The sequence below is a fragment of the Telopea speciosissima genome, chromosome 4 (genome assembly GCF_018873765.1).
Source record: "Telopea speciosissima isolate NSW1024214 ecotype Mountain lineage chromosome 4, Tspe_v1, whole genome shotgun sequence".
NCBI lineage: Eukaryota > Viridiplantae > Streptophyta > Magnoliopsida > Proteales > Proteaceae > Telopea > Telopea speciosissima.
The window spans coordinates 5764042-5782007 of record NC_057919.1 but is presented as its reverse complement, the minus strand read 5'-3'; the positions used below and the strand labels follow the sequence as shown (position 1 = coordinate 5782007).

Sequence of the window (17966 nt, the reverse complement as noted above, 5' to 3'; positions counted from 1 at the left end):
ACTTGAGTCAATGGAACTGATTTCTTCCATATAATCAATAAAGGTAAATGGTTATTTACCAAAGAAATTACAGTAAATCAAGTGTCTTTTGTCCTTTAATTTTTCTATATTTCTTGAGAGGCTCTGTACGAACCCTTGAAATAGAAAAGAATTATCTTGCATCTTCATGGCATCATATTGGTGAAGCAGATGGTATAATCTTCATGTGTATGCAATACAAGAAAGAATGGCTTGTAAATTTTGCATGAATGAATGTTTTAAAATGGTTGTGGTGGCTATCCTTTACCTTGTAGATTTATAGAAAAGGCCATTACCCGCTGTTGTCATGCCTATGCAGGGTCCTAAGAGGGGTGAGTTTGGAGTTGGTCTATCCTTTGGCATTTTTTGCATAAAGTGACCACTCTCAAAACTCGATCCAGGGCATTTGCCCTGAGAGCCCTTGTGGACTTATGATAGTGATAATTAAGTAGTAAAAGTCTTGCATTTTTCCGAAGCCATAAGATCAATGATTTCATTGACAACCCCCACCCCCATCATGTTTGCAGACATTTCTTCAGAAAGTAGTTTATCTATCTATCCATCTATTTTAGCATTGTAATACTATACTAATTCCATATAATTCTTTCCTTCTTGCTTTCTACTAAATATAATCATTTCCTCACCTTTTTTTGTTTTCCGAATTTTCTTTATTTAGGTCACATGCACTATATAGGCCACCAGCAAATGTGCGATCATGGAGAAAAATTTGACATATCTAAAAATTATATTACTCGCCAATTCATTTGGTGCAAGTAGGAAATAGTGCTCTCTAATATAGTGATAGAATCCCCCCATGTTAATGTTACTTTGTATATCAATAGAACTGCAGTTCTAGGCTTGGTAGAAGGATGGCTGCTAAGCATCTATTAGGCCATTAGCAGGTTTTTAGAGAACAGAGTTTAAAAGTAATGTAATTCAATTTGCCAAAAACAAAAGAAAAGATGCACAAACTGATAGATATTTTTTTTCAGTACAAAAATCTTGTCCAATAAGATCTTATTTTCTTGCTTTAATTCATTTTATTAGGCAATGTATGTAATAGAATATAGGGAAAAAGAAAACTGTCTGTGGCGTTCCCCTGTATTCACATGCAAGGGGGCAAAATGACTGTCGCACCCTTCTTTACGGATGTCCATGCACGCCCCTCATTGGCCCACACATTCTCAAAAGAAAGGGTGTTCACGGGCATCTATTAATCATTTGACCCCTGAGAGTGAACAGGGAAGCATAAACAAGTCATGAACAAGATGAAAACCTCCAGTGGGAAAGAGCTCCCAGCACATGCAAGAGGTATAACCATAAAGTGTTGAGAAAGCTCACAGCAAGAAAATTAACACATCTAGATTTCCACAGGGAAAAAAGAAACCACAATAAAGAAAGGAAGCACCAGCCCTGTTGCTATCTCTAAAAGCACCTCCAAGCCTAGAAGGACCTGTATACCATGAAATTGCTACTTGTCCAATGTACATTTGAGATTTTCAAATCCAGAGTACTTCAGCGATACAAGAAAGATCACTGGAAAGAGAAAACCAAGTGGGGGAGAGGGGGGGGGGGGGGGGGATGAGAATCTCAGGCAGAGGATTTTTCCTATTTTTATACTGGAAAACCCTAGTTCAAAGTGTGTCTGTTTCTCTGTTCTTTGTTTATTGTTTCTTCTAACTTTCACAAAGGCTCACTTCCTCTGCCTTTTCCCTCTCTTCCGCCTCTCATGCACACTCTCTCTTTCTCCTCTCACTCTCCTATTTTCTCTCCATCATCTCTTCCTTTTCTCAGATTTTTTTTTCCAGATTTGAAGATTTGCAAATTGAAAAGAAAACAGAAATTAACAAGGTAAGAAAGACCTACCTCTTGAAAGGAATCTCCTCGCCTTTTCGACGATTTTCTCCCATTTGCTTTTTCTCAAAATTCGATTCTCTCACTCTTTTATTTTCTCTCCCTTTTGTCTCACTCTCTCTCTCTCTTCTCTTCTCACCCTCACACGGTTTCTTCTCTTTCTTGTTTTCAAAATGGAGGAGAGGTTTACTCTTCTTTTGCCTAGTAGAACAGGAAAACAATGTTGGGAGAGATGGTATAATCATCTTGGCCCCCAACATCAAGGTTGTCCCCATTTCAATGTGACTACATGACGTCCTAGGATCAATCAAGGAATCTGATCTTTATGTGAATCAAATTGTTTTCCCATAAAAAGAAGCATGGGCTGACGAGGAGGATTCAACCTTGGTCAAGGCACATGCCAAGGTCGGAAACAGTTGGGTCAAGATTGCGAAAATGATCTCAAGAAGACCTGAGAATTCAATCAAGTACCACTGGAACGCAATCAAACGTAAGCAGCAATCAGGGCGGAATCACCATAAGACTAGTGTGAGGAAAACAATGTCATATTTCAAGACCCAGAATTGTTTTACTTGCTCTCGTCGCCTTCTTCATATTGCGGTTTTGGGTATGCTTTGGTAGGTCAACTTCCTAGTTTGGAATTTGAAAATTCTCGATTTAGTCAAAATTAATGAACTGGGGACTGAGGTAAATGAAACTGATTTCTTCCAAATAATCAATAAAGTTGAATGGTTATTTAGCAAAAGTGTCTTTTGTCACTCAATTTTCTATGTTTCTTGGAAGAATCTATAGATGGATCGCTCGTAAATTTTCCAAGAATGAATGTTTTTAAATGGCTTTGGTGGCTATACTTCACCATTTGGATTCATAAAAAAATTCCATTACTTAGAGTTGGTCATGCATATGTGGGGGGATCTTTATCACCTCCAGTTGGCTGTCCGGCCCAGTTTCCTAGTTCCTCTAACAAAGGGGGGTTGAAATGACCTCTCTACCCATGCCCAAACACTCTACCTGGGTGGGGTCCACCATCCCCTTATTAGAGGAACTGGGGAACTGGGCCGGTCAGCAAACTGGAGGAGATTTTCCTATGTGGGGGGTCCTAGGAGGGATGAGTATGGAGTCGGTCTAACGTTTGGCAATTTTGCATAAAGTGGCCACTCTCAAGACTCGAACCAAGGGATTTCCCTGGCTGTCCTTGTGGACTCATGATAGTGATAATTAAGTAGTAAAAGTCTTCCATTTTTCTATTTTTTGCAAAGTCATAAGATCAATACTATAATAACTTCATATAATCCTTTCTTTCTTTTTTTATGCTAAATATAATCCTTTCCTCACCTTTGTTTTTTTCTGAATTTTCTTTATTTAGGCCACATGCAATATATAGGCCACCTGCAAATGTGTGATATCAAATTGAAAATCATGGAGAATAATTTGACATATCTAAAAATTATATTACTCACAAATTCATTTGCTGCAAGTAGGAGATACTGCTTTGTTACCAAAAAAAAAAGTAGGAGATACTGCCCTCTAATATAGTGATAGAATTCCCCCAAGTTAATGGTGTACTTTGTATATCCATAGAACTGTAGTTCTAGGCTTGGTAGAAGGATGGCTGCTAAGCATCTATTAGGCCATTAGCAGGTTTTTAGAGAACAAAGTTTAAAATTAGAGAGAAAGAATGCTACTTAGGCACGTGCGGTGTGCTGCTATTGCAAAAAGACATAAGTGTGTGTAAAATGACCGCCACAGCCTGGTTGCATTCCCCTGCACCCACGCACAAGAGGGCGAAATGACCGTCACGGCCCTCCTTTTGGATCTCCCTCATGCACCCCCTCATTGGTCCACGTATTCCCAAAAGGAGTGCAACGGTCATTTTGCCCCTTTTGCATGGGTGCAGAGGAACACGACCAGGCAGCCATGCGACCAGCTAGAATTCGTTCTTTCCCAACCGCCAATTTACCGATTCCTGGTTTAAAAACCGTGGTCAATCACCAATACAACGACCAATCTGTGCAATGCCTTATTGCCTTATACAACAAAGTAAGGTGCATCCATTTAATTAAGATTTTGAATTCACCCGTTCAATTAATCTATAACCAATTTTTTCAGGGTAAGGAACTAAGGATAATAAGAAACATAATTTCAAACTTGAAGTCTCCTCTCAGAAAACCAATCCCCCACCCAAAAAATAAAAGATGAAAATAAACAAAAAACAGAGAGGAGAGAGGAGAGTGGCAACACGAGTCTGTTTAGAAATGGTTTGAGGAATTAGAATCGATTTGGATGAATCCCACAATACTGTTCTGCCAGATTTCTGAAACCCTTTTCGGAATCACCATGGTTTTACTTTTCATCTTTATTTTTAACATTATTTCCTTCTTTGAATCATTAAAATAGTAGAAAATCAATGACCCTTATTTTTTATAATTAAATTCCCATTTTTATTTTAACCGAAAAATAATTTTCTATGAATACAAAATTTCAAGGTTTCGCTTTTTCCTGATTTGAATTTGTAAGCTTTCAATAGATTTCCAGAGTTGCGGGGGTTAGAACTACGGTCTAAGCATGGAAGATTTGAGAATTCTAATATAGAGAATTTGATTACTAGAAAATAAAAATTGATAATTTGAGGTCCTCGGCAGAATCTGGAAGGAGTGAATTTTAAAGGACTAGCAATTTCTTTGAGAAAACCCATAGTTTTGGGAATGAAGATGTCCACAAGCACCTTCACCTTCCTGTATGGCGAGGCACTCTCTAGTTTTGCAAATTTCAGAAGAAATTAATGAGATAATTTTATATGTTGCCAGTAATAAAAATCAAACAGAGTTTGACCAGTGAAATATGAACGGCAAGGGTACCCTGAGTTGGATCCAATAGGCCAACTATTTCTCAAGGCAATCCTTTTGCCTTGAAATATATATACTGTCATTCAAAATTCTACCCGTGGAGACTCGGGCACATCCACCAAAGTTGTCTCACAATCCTGTATAAGGTTCAGCCAGAGTACGCAAACACCAAAAATCTCAATACTTTCTCTAGGGTGGGTTTTATTTGGAAGGGACTTAGGTGGAGTGGGAAAATGTTGATGTGGCAATTCAAAATCCCACCCCAACCTTTTTGGTTATCATAGGTGGTGAACTTACACAAACTTGGGGAATATCATTAAATGCTTTATCTGCTGATGTGGCACTTCAAAATCCCACGCCTATCCTATCACTATTCACAGAAAAAGAAACTTTACCTCAACATTTCCTCCTCAACAAAACTCCACCAACATGTGGGTCTTATCTTCTCAACAATCCCACCCCACCTTCCCCTCTAAACAAACGGGGATGAAAGGAAAACTGCAAACATAAAGTATATAGCAAAATTTTTGAACAGAACTCGTGAATAGCAACAGAAAATGAAAGCAACCTCAAGAAGTATATAAATTTAACTACATTAAATAATCACCCAGCTCTAGTTTTACTGTATAACAAGCAACAGTGGGTAGACTTCAGAATATACAGTCTGAAGAAAACCCCTTTGCCTCTCTACATCGCCTTTATATGCTTGTGTACACATCAAAAGAACAGCATCCATGGGCTGCAAATTATTATCTGCCTCCACTTTCTCAACCCCCGCACCGGTTGGAAGTCTTCAGAACAGCCCTACACCCAATCTTTCAGAAAACCAACAGTATGGCCACCAAACTACACATAACACATACGACCAACCTAGAGACATCTACCTAAGGAGGGACACAGCAGTTTTGACAGTTGCTCACTTCTAGTTCAACAACATAAAGATTAATCCCAAAAAGGAAAAATCAACACAAGCCTGACCCTGCAAATCACTTCCTTGACTATTCAATCCACTTTATACATCTTTATACATGCCTCTTACCTCCTTGCATTGATCCTATCCAGTATCCTTTTCCCATAAGGATTGCTGCGCATAGATGGAATACGACTCTGCACCAGATCAACTATGGCTTTGTATGTATCCCCCTGTACTTGCAACAGAAAGACGATATCAACTCTCAAATTGGGAGAAAATGGGAAGTACATAAGTTTGGAACCTTATCCATCAAAAAGTTCCAAAGTTGATACACATACATGTGACACATGAAGCAGATTTTAGGAAAGTCAACATGTGGCAGTTACCAGGGAAACAAATCTATAGTTTGGATTTTCATGATTATATCATTATGCTGACTCATGGTGTAGATCTCACTGGGTAGTGGACCAGCAACCTCTCCATGTGCAGCAATTCGTATGTATTACTGTATTTATAGACATGTAACTTTATGACACTCAGATCAAAGATAAAAGAATGATACCTATTTCTAGAGCACACTAGCATAGAGCAAGGATTGAGGACAAAGTGGGACAGTACGAATATCTAACCTTTGCTACCAACAAAGCTGACTGAACAACATAGTTTCCATAAGCATCCTCTAGAAGACCAATAAATTTTGAACTGCTGAGGAGCTCCTTGATAATTTTTGAGGACTGCTCTTCTGTAGACTCTTTCAAACACTTCTCTACCACATGACTGCTGAACTTTTGCAGAGAAAGGGATATATAGCTCCCCTCAAGTTGTCTCAATACAGCAGCCATGACATGTGGTATTTTCAGACCCAATATATACTGCACAACATAGTTCCTGAAAAAAAAAAGATAGAAGTATTTATGTTCAGATTGCAAAAAATTAAATTACCAAGAACAATAGGCAGTAGAAGACAGATAAAGGTTACAGGACAAACCCGTAAGGATCTCGAGCCAGGACAGTTGCATTTGCAGTAATTTCAGCAAAAAGGTGCTCTCTTGATTCTCCCTGGGCATGACCCACACAAAGCTGAAGTACACAACACCCGCTGCTGTCTGTGGCAATCTCAACACTGTGGTCTGCTACTGTGTTCAGAAGATACTGGCAAAGAAAGACCACCATAAAGTTTCATGACGAAAGTGAATTTTAACTTTTGTTTCTCCAAGTATGGTGTATGACTACTAAAATCCACACTAAAGATACCAAGAGCACAGATCAACCATCATTTTGATCAACTCATAGCAGATAGGTGCATGTGAATAGATACATATGGGTAACTCATGGGGAACTCAGACGCACATGTGTTATACATATATTCACTGCATTGTTTGTAAATATATCTTGCCATACATAAATTATTTAAAGGGTAGATCCCTTGCTTTTACTTATTTTTGGGTTCCACAGACAGGGAGAGAGAGGAGGGGGATGGTTATCAACATTAAAGATGAGGGTGGGGGATTACATGCAATCCACCTGCGAAGGCCCACAATGATTGAGAGATGAACTTCAACCAATTGTTTTACAAAAGGGAAAGAGACTGGTTTCAACTTTCGCATGGCCTCAACCCCACCCCAGAGGGGTAGGGCGAGGGAGAGAGGGATCCTAATTCCTGCTCAAACGCATGTATCCACAAATTAAAAATTTAGGAACTAATGCTCCTTATGATGAGTGGATTCTGCAAAAATCCACTTTTTAGGCAACTCCATTTACTGTATCATCACCATCATCATCATCAGTAGTAGTAACAATTATTTAGAGAAAACGAGGATGAGAGTGTACAGGAAAGCAGAAACAAGTCATGAATAATAAGAAATCTCCAGTGGGAAAGAGCTCCCAGCACATGCAAGGGGTATAACCATGAATTGTTGAGAAAGCTTACAGCAAGAAAATTAACACATCTAGGTTTCCATGGGAAAAAACACACAATGGAGAAAGGAAGCACCAGCCCTGTCGCTATCTCTAAAAGCACCTCCAAGCCCAGAAGGACCTGGATCCCTCAGTTACACACCATCAAAGGAGAATTTTATGGAACCTAACTACCATCCTTTCTTCTCAAATGGCCCAGTTACTAAAGTTTGAATTAAAAGATCCATGCCTAAACTACATTGCCTGCAGATAGAATCAAATATAAATTTCTCTACAACTTGCAATTATCATACTACACTTCAATGATAAAAGTAATATCTGAAAGGAGTCATGCTGGAATCCATCTGAAGACAATGGTTAAAAAGTTTGGTTTGGACCATCCCCAAGATAGAATGACCCAATCAAATGATTTTACAGATGATCTTCCAAGGCAAACTGTTTCATTGTATGGGATTTTACTTTCTGAATTTCCAAATCACAGAATCAACCATGAAATTGCTACTTGTCCAATGTACATTTGAGAGTCTGCAATCCAGAGTAATTCAGCCACACAAGAAAGATCAATGGAAAGAGAAAATGAGGGAAGCGAAATGAAAATCTCAGATTGTATGCAGAGGATTTTCCTATTTTTATACTGGATTACCCTAGTTCAAAGTGCTTCTTTTTTTTCTGTTCTTTGTTTATTGTTTCTTCTCACTTTCACAGAGGAATTTGATTGACAGGTTACATAGCTAAGAAATTAGGATTTGCACTATATCCTTGGGTGACTACCAGGGAAACACATAAGGGGAGGCCAGCCACTTCAAGCTTACACTGGACATTGGCACACCTTCCAAATGACATGGTCATAAGTGTTCACTGTTTCATCTAAACAATCGTGTTATCCTCTGTGTGTGTGTGTGTGTGATATTGATGTCAGAAAGCAAGGAAACTTCCTGAGAGTAGCAAATCCTCATACAAACTTCCCTTCAACTTGGGGATAACACACCCAAAAGATGATTCACTAACAAAAACAGAAAGTAAATGAGGAAAGAGAATTAGAAAAAAAAAAGATGAACTACTACTCTTTCAACCCAAAAAATGAAAAAGTTACAACTTGATTAGTGTTTTAATACAAGCAACCTATAACACATCTTGCACTCATTCCCTTGCGATTCATAGTGAAGGAGCAACTTATGTTGGATTCGGGACAACTTATCCTATAACTTTTGTTGGCTCCCTCACTCAAATCAGGGGTCCCTCAATTCATAGCTAGCACAAGAACATGAGAGAATCAACCACGAACAGCACAGAATCAACCCTCATTTACTTTTAAGAAAGTAAATGAGGGGGAGAATCCCTTCCTCCCCCCACCCACCCCCCTCTCCCTCCAAGGAACAACCCCACTGCAATTCACAAAAGCTATCTCAATACACCATCACCCTCTTGTCCACTTTTCCTTTAAATGGGCTTATAAAGATTTGGGATTTAGTAAACTTCTTCCCAAAGACTAGTGGAGGTGGGGGCTCTAGAAAACAGAAATAAGGTAAGCCTAATCCAGCGAAGTTACTAACTAAAACCAAGTCCTTAGACTTTCTAATTTTGAACCTGAAACACAAACCTATTAAATTTTAAATTCGACTGCAATTTTAGCAACACATGAAAGCTTCCCGAGTTAAAAAATATTCAGGGAAAAATAGCTGAACTCTAAATTAAATAAAAAATTCCAGAATAGAAATTCCACCATAGCTTGACACACTGTCAGTAAATTGGCCTAAATATTCCTGAAACAGATGGGACATTTCAAGATTACTGAACAAACAAGTTTTTGGTCTGGGAAGAAGTGATCCTGGGAAATGACAAAAATATAGAAAAAAAAGGCTCAAATTAAAAAAACCAAAAAGATAATGATCTAACACATTCTTGAAGAGATACCTAACTACTCTTCCACACTTTCATTCTTCCATTCAAACTGGCACATTTCCAAGAATCAGACTTTCAAGGAAGAAAAATCTCATTAATCTAGGGAGGATATGTTCCTGTATCAGTAATGTAAGGTTAAAACCAACTATCCCAACCCCAGTCAGGATCACAATACAATTCCAATATAGGTATTGATTTCAGATTTCAGACACATAAGAGTATACAAGCTTGACTCAATCAGTAGATAACACACTGATATCAGCCCCTTAGACTTCCCACAACACCCAACATATAAAGGGAACAACTCCAATTAATAGGTACACAAGGCAGCAGTCTTTATCCTCTATCGCAGACTCAAAACAGAGGCTAAACTTAAGAAACACTCTTGTAATTAATTACACAGAAACAACCAATGGATAGGAGAGATATTACTGCTGAATAGAAGTAGTGTTGGTAGGAATCAGACCTCCAAAGAGCAGCCCAAGTTAATGGCTGGATCTGTAGTTATTGAACTTTCCTAATTTAGCACACAATAGGAGAACTCCAATATCAGCCACAGCAGTGATCCGAAGACCACCAAAGTCTGGTCGAGTGCAGGTCTCTATGTGGGGATCTTTGCTCCAAATATCACTCAATTCCAATGGATGGTTGTTGAGATATAGGTCCTTGAAATTGCAGAGTTATATCAACAGCAAGTCTGAGAGAAAACTACCAGATCTGGAAACCACATGCGTAGATTTCTTTCTTCTGTGAACAGAAACTATTGACAGCACTTGGAGGCTTCAATAGTGATGACCAGCAACTTAATGGACCTCGATTGGTCAATGATATAAGCAGAATTGGGATCTGAACAGAGAATCAGAAATCGATAGAGAGAATAAAAGAGTATAAGGGGATACAGAAGGGGAATAGGGTGGGATCAAGCCTCTCACTCTCTACTAGGCATCTCACCTCACTGCATTTCACAGCATTGTATTGCGCACAGCAAAACATTCAATTAACTTCATTTAATCGTTCCGGAGACTGTAAGGTCTCAATTACATATATAGTTGTTCATGGCTAGAGCCAAAAAGGAAAGTAACAAAAAATAAAGTGTCTAGAAAGTCTCTTACAAGGAAATAATTGTGATTTCATCCCTAAGTATAAAAGTCTAACTTAGTCTATAACCAGAAAACGAAATAAAGGACTCAAACAAAAATAGAAACCATGGCTAGAAAATGGAAACTAGATCTAACTATGAAAATAGAAACTAATCAAATTAGAAAGTAGTTATTGTCTGAAAATAATCTCAGCAATCCTCCTCTAAGACAGCTATCCAGGTGGTCCCGCAGTACTGTTCCCGTGAACAGTAACTTGTGGTATTGTTCACGTGAACAGTAATTCTTTCTGAATTTTATTTGTGTCATTTTCTTCTTCATGCTTCGATCTACATCAATCACATTTCTTGATCTGTGCTGTCATTCTTTAGATACAAGGATGAGCACTGTGCAAAAGATTAAACTCTAAACAGAGACCGGGGGGGGGGGGGAACTTAAAAGGAAAAAGGGAAATGAAAAGAAAATAACACTTCAATAAAAAACCAACCTTGATTATAAATGAGCTAGTATACCAAGGCATTTAACTGAACTATTGCTTAAAATAACTCAATACTTCAATTAGAAAGTCAAGGGATATGCCTATTTCAGAGTATGACATAGCCTCCAAGATAAAGATCGAGGTTTCGGTTTAAAGGCCAGTTTCAGCCAGGGCCGAAACCGAGATATCTTGGGTTTCGACCAGGATTCAGTCAAACCCTGGGATTTTCCTGGGCCAATCGAAACCTAGGTTTTGAGGCCCAGAAAATGGTTTTTTGACCTTTTCTTTTGTGCTACCTATTTTACCATTTTACACCTATTCGATGAATTAGTTTCATGAAAAAAAAATCACCAAAATGGTACTTGTGTTCTGGACCCAAGTTTGCTAGTTTACACCGAATACTGTTGTATACAAGCCCTACTATAAATACTGACTACATATAACTTAGCTACTGGAAATGTAAATATGCAATTAAAACAATCAAAACATTAGGTTGGGGAAATTCAAAATAGAATACTCACCATTCAATACATGGAGTGTCTTGGCGGGGGTCTAATCCACGAGCTACTCCTCCGAATGTAGCACATATGTACCCCATGACATATTTTGTGCTCAGCATTATGTTGATATTCTAATTCTTCCAAAATTTAAATTTGAGGGAAAAAACCATTACCTTCAAGCTCCAATCACGCAAATCCAAGCTGCAGAAGGGTTGAATGAGTAGAAGAATGCTTAAATCAAGTGATTTGGCAAAAAACTGCAAGCTTTTGGCAAAATCCCTCTTGGAAGTATCTAAACTTGCGAAACTTTCAGCTCTTGGTCGAAACCAAGTGTTGAAACTTGCGAAACCTATTAAAACAGGGTCGAAACCTGGTACAAAACTACAAATCAGTTTTGACCCTTGGTTTCGTCTCAAACAAGGTCGAAACCAAGTTGTCTTTCGACCAAAACTAAGAACCATGTCCAAGACCACCTACAAAGGATGTCCATCCACAATAGTCTGATTTTTCATGACTGAAACAATACTTGCATGTCATACTTGCCACCTAAGAGTTCAGAATCTTGGTCGGCACTTAGAAATGTGTTGAGTAAATGATGCAGATCGACCAGCATAACCCAATGAATTCTGCCCCCAAAGGGAGGCATCGTCCAGCAGCATAACATTGGATTTACTTCCAGAATTAAAGAGGAGACGATCAGTTATACAAGGAGATATTTTTATCCTATTTCCTATTATATCGAGCTGTATATTTCCAGCACATTATGAGGTGATGGATTAGTTTTATTTAGAGACTGCCATTAACTATCACCAGCCTGTCATGAAGGGTTTATTTTCCAGAATTGAACAGACATTGTTCAGCTCTATTGGGAGGAGATTTCATGACCAAGTGGGCCCCACAGCCAGCTAGCTAGTGAATACAAATTGAAGACTCAATTACCAATACATGGAGGACTCCTACAGCTGTTATAATTAGTGTTATTAGATAGGGGACATGTTGTTCGACTGGCAATGATGTATGGGGGAGAACGTTGGGCAGTTAAGAAGTGTCATATTGAGAAGTTGTGTAGCAGAAATGAAGAAATTAAGATGGATCTGCGGGAAAAGTAGGAAGGATAAAGTACGGAATGATCGTATTAGAGCTGACTTGGGAGTTGCCCTGATCAATGACAAACTTCGAGAGAGTCGTTTGAGATGGTACGGTCATGTTCAGTGGAGGCCTAGGGACGCCCTAGTAAGGAGGAGTGATATGGTTCTGATAAAAGGAGGTAAAAGAGCTAGGGGCAGGCCTAAAATGACCATAGGAGAAGTTGTGAGAAAGGACATGCATTATCTGGGAATTGTCCCAAGTATGACCTTGGATAGAGCCTGTTGGAGGGCAAGGATCCATGTTGCAGCCCTCATTTAACTGAGATTCTCCTGACTTGCTGGGCTGTGCCTCATTCCTCTCACTTTCATTTTTTTTTTTCATCTCATCCCCCATCACTATTTTGGCCATCTCTCCCTCCCCCTTTTTATTGTTTAGACTTTTGTTCCCTACTTTGTGTTGTTGGATCCATGTAGCCGACCCCATTAAGTAGGGATAAGGCTGAGTTTGTTGTTGTAAACAGTACAAATATGAGCTACCTAAAACACACGGGAGAAAGTTCTAAGCCTACATGGTTTGGTCTTTATACACCATATATGACATTCTAAGACCTAATCCACACCTTGGTAGTGTTTTGAACCATGTACTTTTTCCCTCCCAAGGATGTTATACCTGATGACTATGGCTATACTGCTATAGACCTTCCACTTGGCATAATATTAAACTTAGAATTTTACAGCATACCATAGATTGCTTTATCTAAAACACTCTAGTTCATAACTTTATATAGATGACCCTAGAAGCATTTTGGTGCTCATTTTATCAGATCTTGCAGTTACATGTAAGAATTCTATCAGTTCCACAATGTTCCATGCCCATCACAATGGTTACAATGATTTTAGGGACTCCCATAGACCTCCATAGATCAATATAGTTTCAACAAGACTTTGAGTAGACTGAAACTGAGCGTTGGCTATAGTTGTCAAAACCGGTCAAGTCAAACATTTGAACCATCACAATGCAAAACCCATCCTGAATCACCTGAGATGATTCCACCTTAACCTAGATAATGTAGTTCATATTAAATATTAAACCAGTAAAAACAGAAGCGATACAGAGAGATAAAATTCTGAAAGCCTGGTCGGGTTCTCCTTTTAGAGTATATGAACCTTGCTGAAAATCTCAGCTTGAATAACGGCTAGGTCTGAATTATGGAGGATTCCAAGTGACACTAGGACAGTGTTAAATCTTTCAAACCAGGAACTGTATGACAGTTCAGATCACTTTTATATTAATCAACAGAGAACCAATGTATGATATCAATTTCAGATTCATCAGAAACAGTATATGTCGAATTCAGAGTTCGAGTAAATAAAGATCAATCATAATCAAAGTAAGAATATGAAATAACCAGAAGAATTCAGATTTGAAAACAGATTATGAAACAGTGCAATGTTTGTTAAAGGTTAATGCAGAATAAAAATTTGAAAACAGGAGGCTATAACACCCTATTCCAGCAAGAATATTTGAATGGTTAACAGACGAAAAAACAATCCAGAATAGTGAGTAAGAAAACACTTAAAGATAATAAACAAATTATTTAACTTAAACTGAACCAAACTCAACAAATTGAACCACCGGTTCAACCAGGACAGAGTTAAAACAACTTAAAACAGAAAACAAATAGTCTAAACTGAAAACTAAGTGGACCCAAGCCCTTAAATAGGCTGGGCCATGCTAAGCCCATCATTTCTTGGACCTCCTATGCTGGTATGTCTTCAGCACTACATCACTAGATGGCCCAAAGCTCACATCAAACCACATGAGTCATGATAGATAATTAAAAAATTCCATTATAGTTGGGACTGTATTCAATTAATTTTTCTTCATTCAAACAAGTGCGGTTTTTCAAGAGAATAAGATAGTATCAAAGATAGGCATACATAAAGAAGAAAATCCTTTTTGAAGCTGTCTACATCAGACCATAACAGTAAAGAAGCTTGCAGTTGTTCCTCCAAAAACCAGTAGTCAGCTCGAGTTCCTTTGCCAAGATTGTAGATTCTGAACTAATTATCTGCCATTAGGGAATGTGCAACTGTGTTTTTCAATCCAAAAAGTTCTTCACAACTCAATTCCGAGTGAAAAGAATTGGAAATGTTGTCGGTTCTTTAACAAGATATGTGTCTTGTGGAAACAAAAAGGTGTAAAACATGGATTTAATAGGAGGCAAATGCTAGCGCAGTTGGTTGGAAGCCATGAAGGTTGTTGTAGGGTCCCAGGAGAGCAGGGCTTGAGTCTGTCCTTCATTCCAACCCCCCCCCCCTCCTCCCGAGTAGTAGTAGGACTTTGCTTAAAGGGGGGGGGGGGGGGGGAGAACAAATCTGTAATATTGATCAAAATACCACATGTACCACTGTATTCCTAATGTTAATATCTGAAGGTCAACCGCCCACCTCACATTTATTCCAATTACCATCAGACCCAGAACCAGCCACAATAAACAGGTCAATTCACAAACTGGAGCTGGAATCATGTAAAGATTGATCTTCTTTTGACTCCCTGTATATAATCATTTGCTTTTTCAGATAACAGTTTCAGAAATAGAATTGAAACATTTTACACATATTACAGCTGAGCCTTCTGCAGCAGTGAAGTACTAAGGACATTCTGAAATTTAGGAAACAGAGGTTTGCTTATGGTTGGTTGGATAAGAACAGAATCTAAGCCTTGTCAATGCATCAGTGTATAAGCACATAGTGCATACTGCATAAGAAGTAAGCAACATGACAAGAAAGTGAATAATTTGCTTGGGAGACCATGCCAATATGATCGCAAGATGATCCACAAGGGGTAAAGGAACAGACATTCCTTTTGGAAAGATAGGGTTTATATAGTTTAGATGCCACTCAAAGAAGAATAGCAAACCCCAGAGTCGTGAACAGAAGTCATAATTGAGTATAGGGGAATCTAAAGACTTTTTTCTCTATTCTTTAGGTATATATTGGATCCCCATTTGCAGATACCAGTGGTTTCCCAATCCAGGCCGGTACATCCTTTTACAAAATAAGGGAAAGAATTCTGAGTCCAAGGCTCATTTGGAAGTGTTGAGGTTTATGGAAAGAGTAAAATGCAGGAAATGCTATGACCTTCTCCAATTCATCTCTGGTAAGGGTAACTCCTCAAGGATTCAGGAACTTCATTTTGAATTTGAATGCATTGTTTTCTGGAGACTAATCATCATAATGTTTCTATAACTCTTGCTTACTTTTTTTTCCTCTTTTTTTTTATGTTTTTCGGTAGGGGAATGGGAGTCGGTATCTTATGTACATCTTGAGATCTTGTGTAACTTCAAAATACAAGTATACAACATGTGCAAACACCAACTCAGGTGTCCAGGTGTATCTATGGCTAACAACTGATTAAAACGTGGCAGGAATATAGTGGGACTACTTGAAACTGCAGTCAAATAAAAACAGATCTCAAATGTAACTTTACAGCCATCCAATTAAAGCATAATATGGCTGAGGGGGAAGTGCAGAACATTCTATACAGTGACACTCAAATAAAGAAGTTGTGCAGAGCAAAAACAAGTCATCAAACCTTACTTTATTGTCTTCATGGGAGAAACGCTGGAGGCAATTTTGAATCACATGATGACCATTCACGTCCTTGGAAAGTATGACCGTCCCTGGCCTCAAAGCCATCATAACACAGGAAATTTGCTCTGGGGTGGTAAGATGCTCCAACATTTTCTGAACTGCCCGAGTACTGCAACAGGAGAAAGAGACCTGCTGTTATATTCATCTAAGAAATAAGTGAATTTCTGCCTCTCATCGTAAATGGAAAACTCTGTCATATTAGGAATTACAGAGACAAAAAAGTAAGAGAAATTTAGTACCCATGTATATCGAGACAGATTGTGACGAGTTGGAATTCCTTCTTGGTGATCACGCAAAGAACCTCCATCTTCTGTTCCTCAGTGCATACTTCCAAGAGCCTCTGGACAAGGTAATTCCCAAAAGGGTGGACCATTAACTCGCCCACGTGGTCCTTCACCTCGGCAAAAATCATCTCAATCTCGTCCACCCTTCCCTCCTCGAACTTCTTCTGCAAGAACCGACACCCGTGTTGATCCTTAGCCAGCGCGACCATCTGGCCCCTCAAATCTTCCAAAGACGAGTACATTGGCTGCTGCGGCTGCAGATGATTTAGACTCTGATTAAAGAACGGGGACATCAATATGTTTTGATTGTCTGTTTCCAAGAGCTGGCCATCCACTGCGGCTACTCTGCAATGCCCATTAGAATCGAGGCGAAACCCGTTCCCATTCGAACAGGGCATCATCGGGGAACGCTTGGCGTATTCTTGGGAAGATGGTCTTGGAAGCTGCAAGCAGCATTTGTTTCTTGGCTGGTAACGGCAGCAAGACTTGCCACAACCATTAACGGATGCTGCGGTAGCTGATGACATCAAGACTCCAGGATCATTAACGTTGAAGAATTTCCGACAGGGTTCGTCAATGATAGAGATGGGATTCGATCCAGGGACAGCAAAACTCTCAGGCACGGAGGGAGGAGCACGAGCACGCATAATCGCAGCCATCTGCCCTGCGATGGCTTCCTGGAGCCTCAATCGCTGCAACGAGTTTACAGTTTCTTGCAACTGCTGATAAAATAAAGACGGATAGCCCTGACCGTGACCGATCAAGGTATCGGTTATAGCAGGGTTGTCGAGCACAGAAGCACCGGATACAACACCATTGCCAAAGGAAGGGAAAGCCGAGGAAACAAAGGGAGACTGATGAGATGAAGGCAATGAGACAAGACGAGCAGAAGCTGGATCAATCGAGTGTTGAGAAAATTTTTCAAGGGAAAAGGGGTTTTCGTTGACGGCAGGATATGCGATGCTATTGTTGTTAGTATTGGTAATGTTGTTGTTAAGGTATAGAAATTGCCTCCAACTCGGATGATCGACGACAGAGGAGGGAGACGTAGCGACGGGTATTTCTCCCCAGAGCTTCGCCAATTCCTCTCCGTCGCTTCTCCTCTCCATCGTGTTCGTCGTTCTTCTTTAGAGAGAGGGAAAGAAGGGAGAGACGAGAGGGTTTGGTCAAGGGTTTTAGAGGGTTTCGATCGAACAAACCAAGAATTTGGGTTTTAATGGAATGTTAAAAGATTTCATCGAAATTTATTTCCTTATATATAAAAAAGAAAGAAACAATCGATTCACTCACCCATTCTTCCCAGAATTCTGGGCTCTCTCTTTCTTTGTTGTGTACATCAATAAATCAAATCACCCGAGATTTGCAGTCAAGGTCAGATGGAGAAAGACAGCAGCGAGCGATAGAGAGTGAAT

At 39.2% G+C, this 17966-nt stretch overlaps 1 protein-coding gene across 1 annotated transcript; it reads right to left on the bottom strand.

Annotated features, from left to right (window-relative positions):
- Window positions 1-5668: 5668 nt before the first annotated feature.
- Window positions 5669-17663, bottom strand: LOC122658210 (pumilio homolog 12-like). Its single transcript, XM_043853122.1, has 5 exons — window positions 16510-17663; window positions 16217-16379; window positions 6620-6783; window positions 6261-6519; window positions 5669-5861 (listed from the first exon to the last, which is right to left on the bottom strand). The coding sequence occupies exons 1-5, from the start codon at window positions 17661-17663 to the stop codon at window positions 5754-5756; spliced, it is 1848 nt and encodes a 615-aa protein (XP_043709057.1). The 3' UTR covers window positions 5669-5753.
- Window positions 17664-17966: the final 303 nt, after the last annotated feature.

Coding starts and splice junctions, on each gene's coding strand:
- LOC122658210 (XM_043853122.1), bottom strand. CDS start 17,663: ATGGAGAGGAGAAGCGACGGAGAGGAATTGGCGAAGCTCTGGGGAGAA. Junction 6,784..16,216: donor TCTCCCATGAAGACAATAAA/GTAAGGTTTGAT, acceptor TTTCTTTGCCAG/TATCTTCTGAACACAGTAGC. Junction 5,862..6,260: donor CAGCTTTGTTGGTAGCAAAG/GTTAGATATTCG, acceptor TTGCAAGTACAG/GGGGATACATACAAAGCCAT.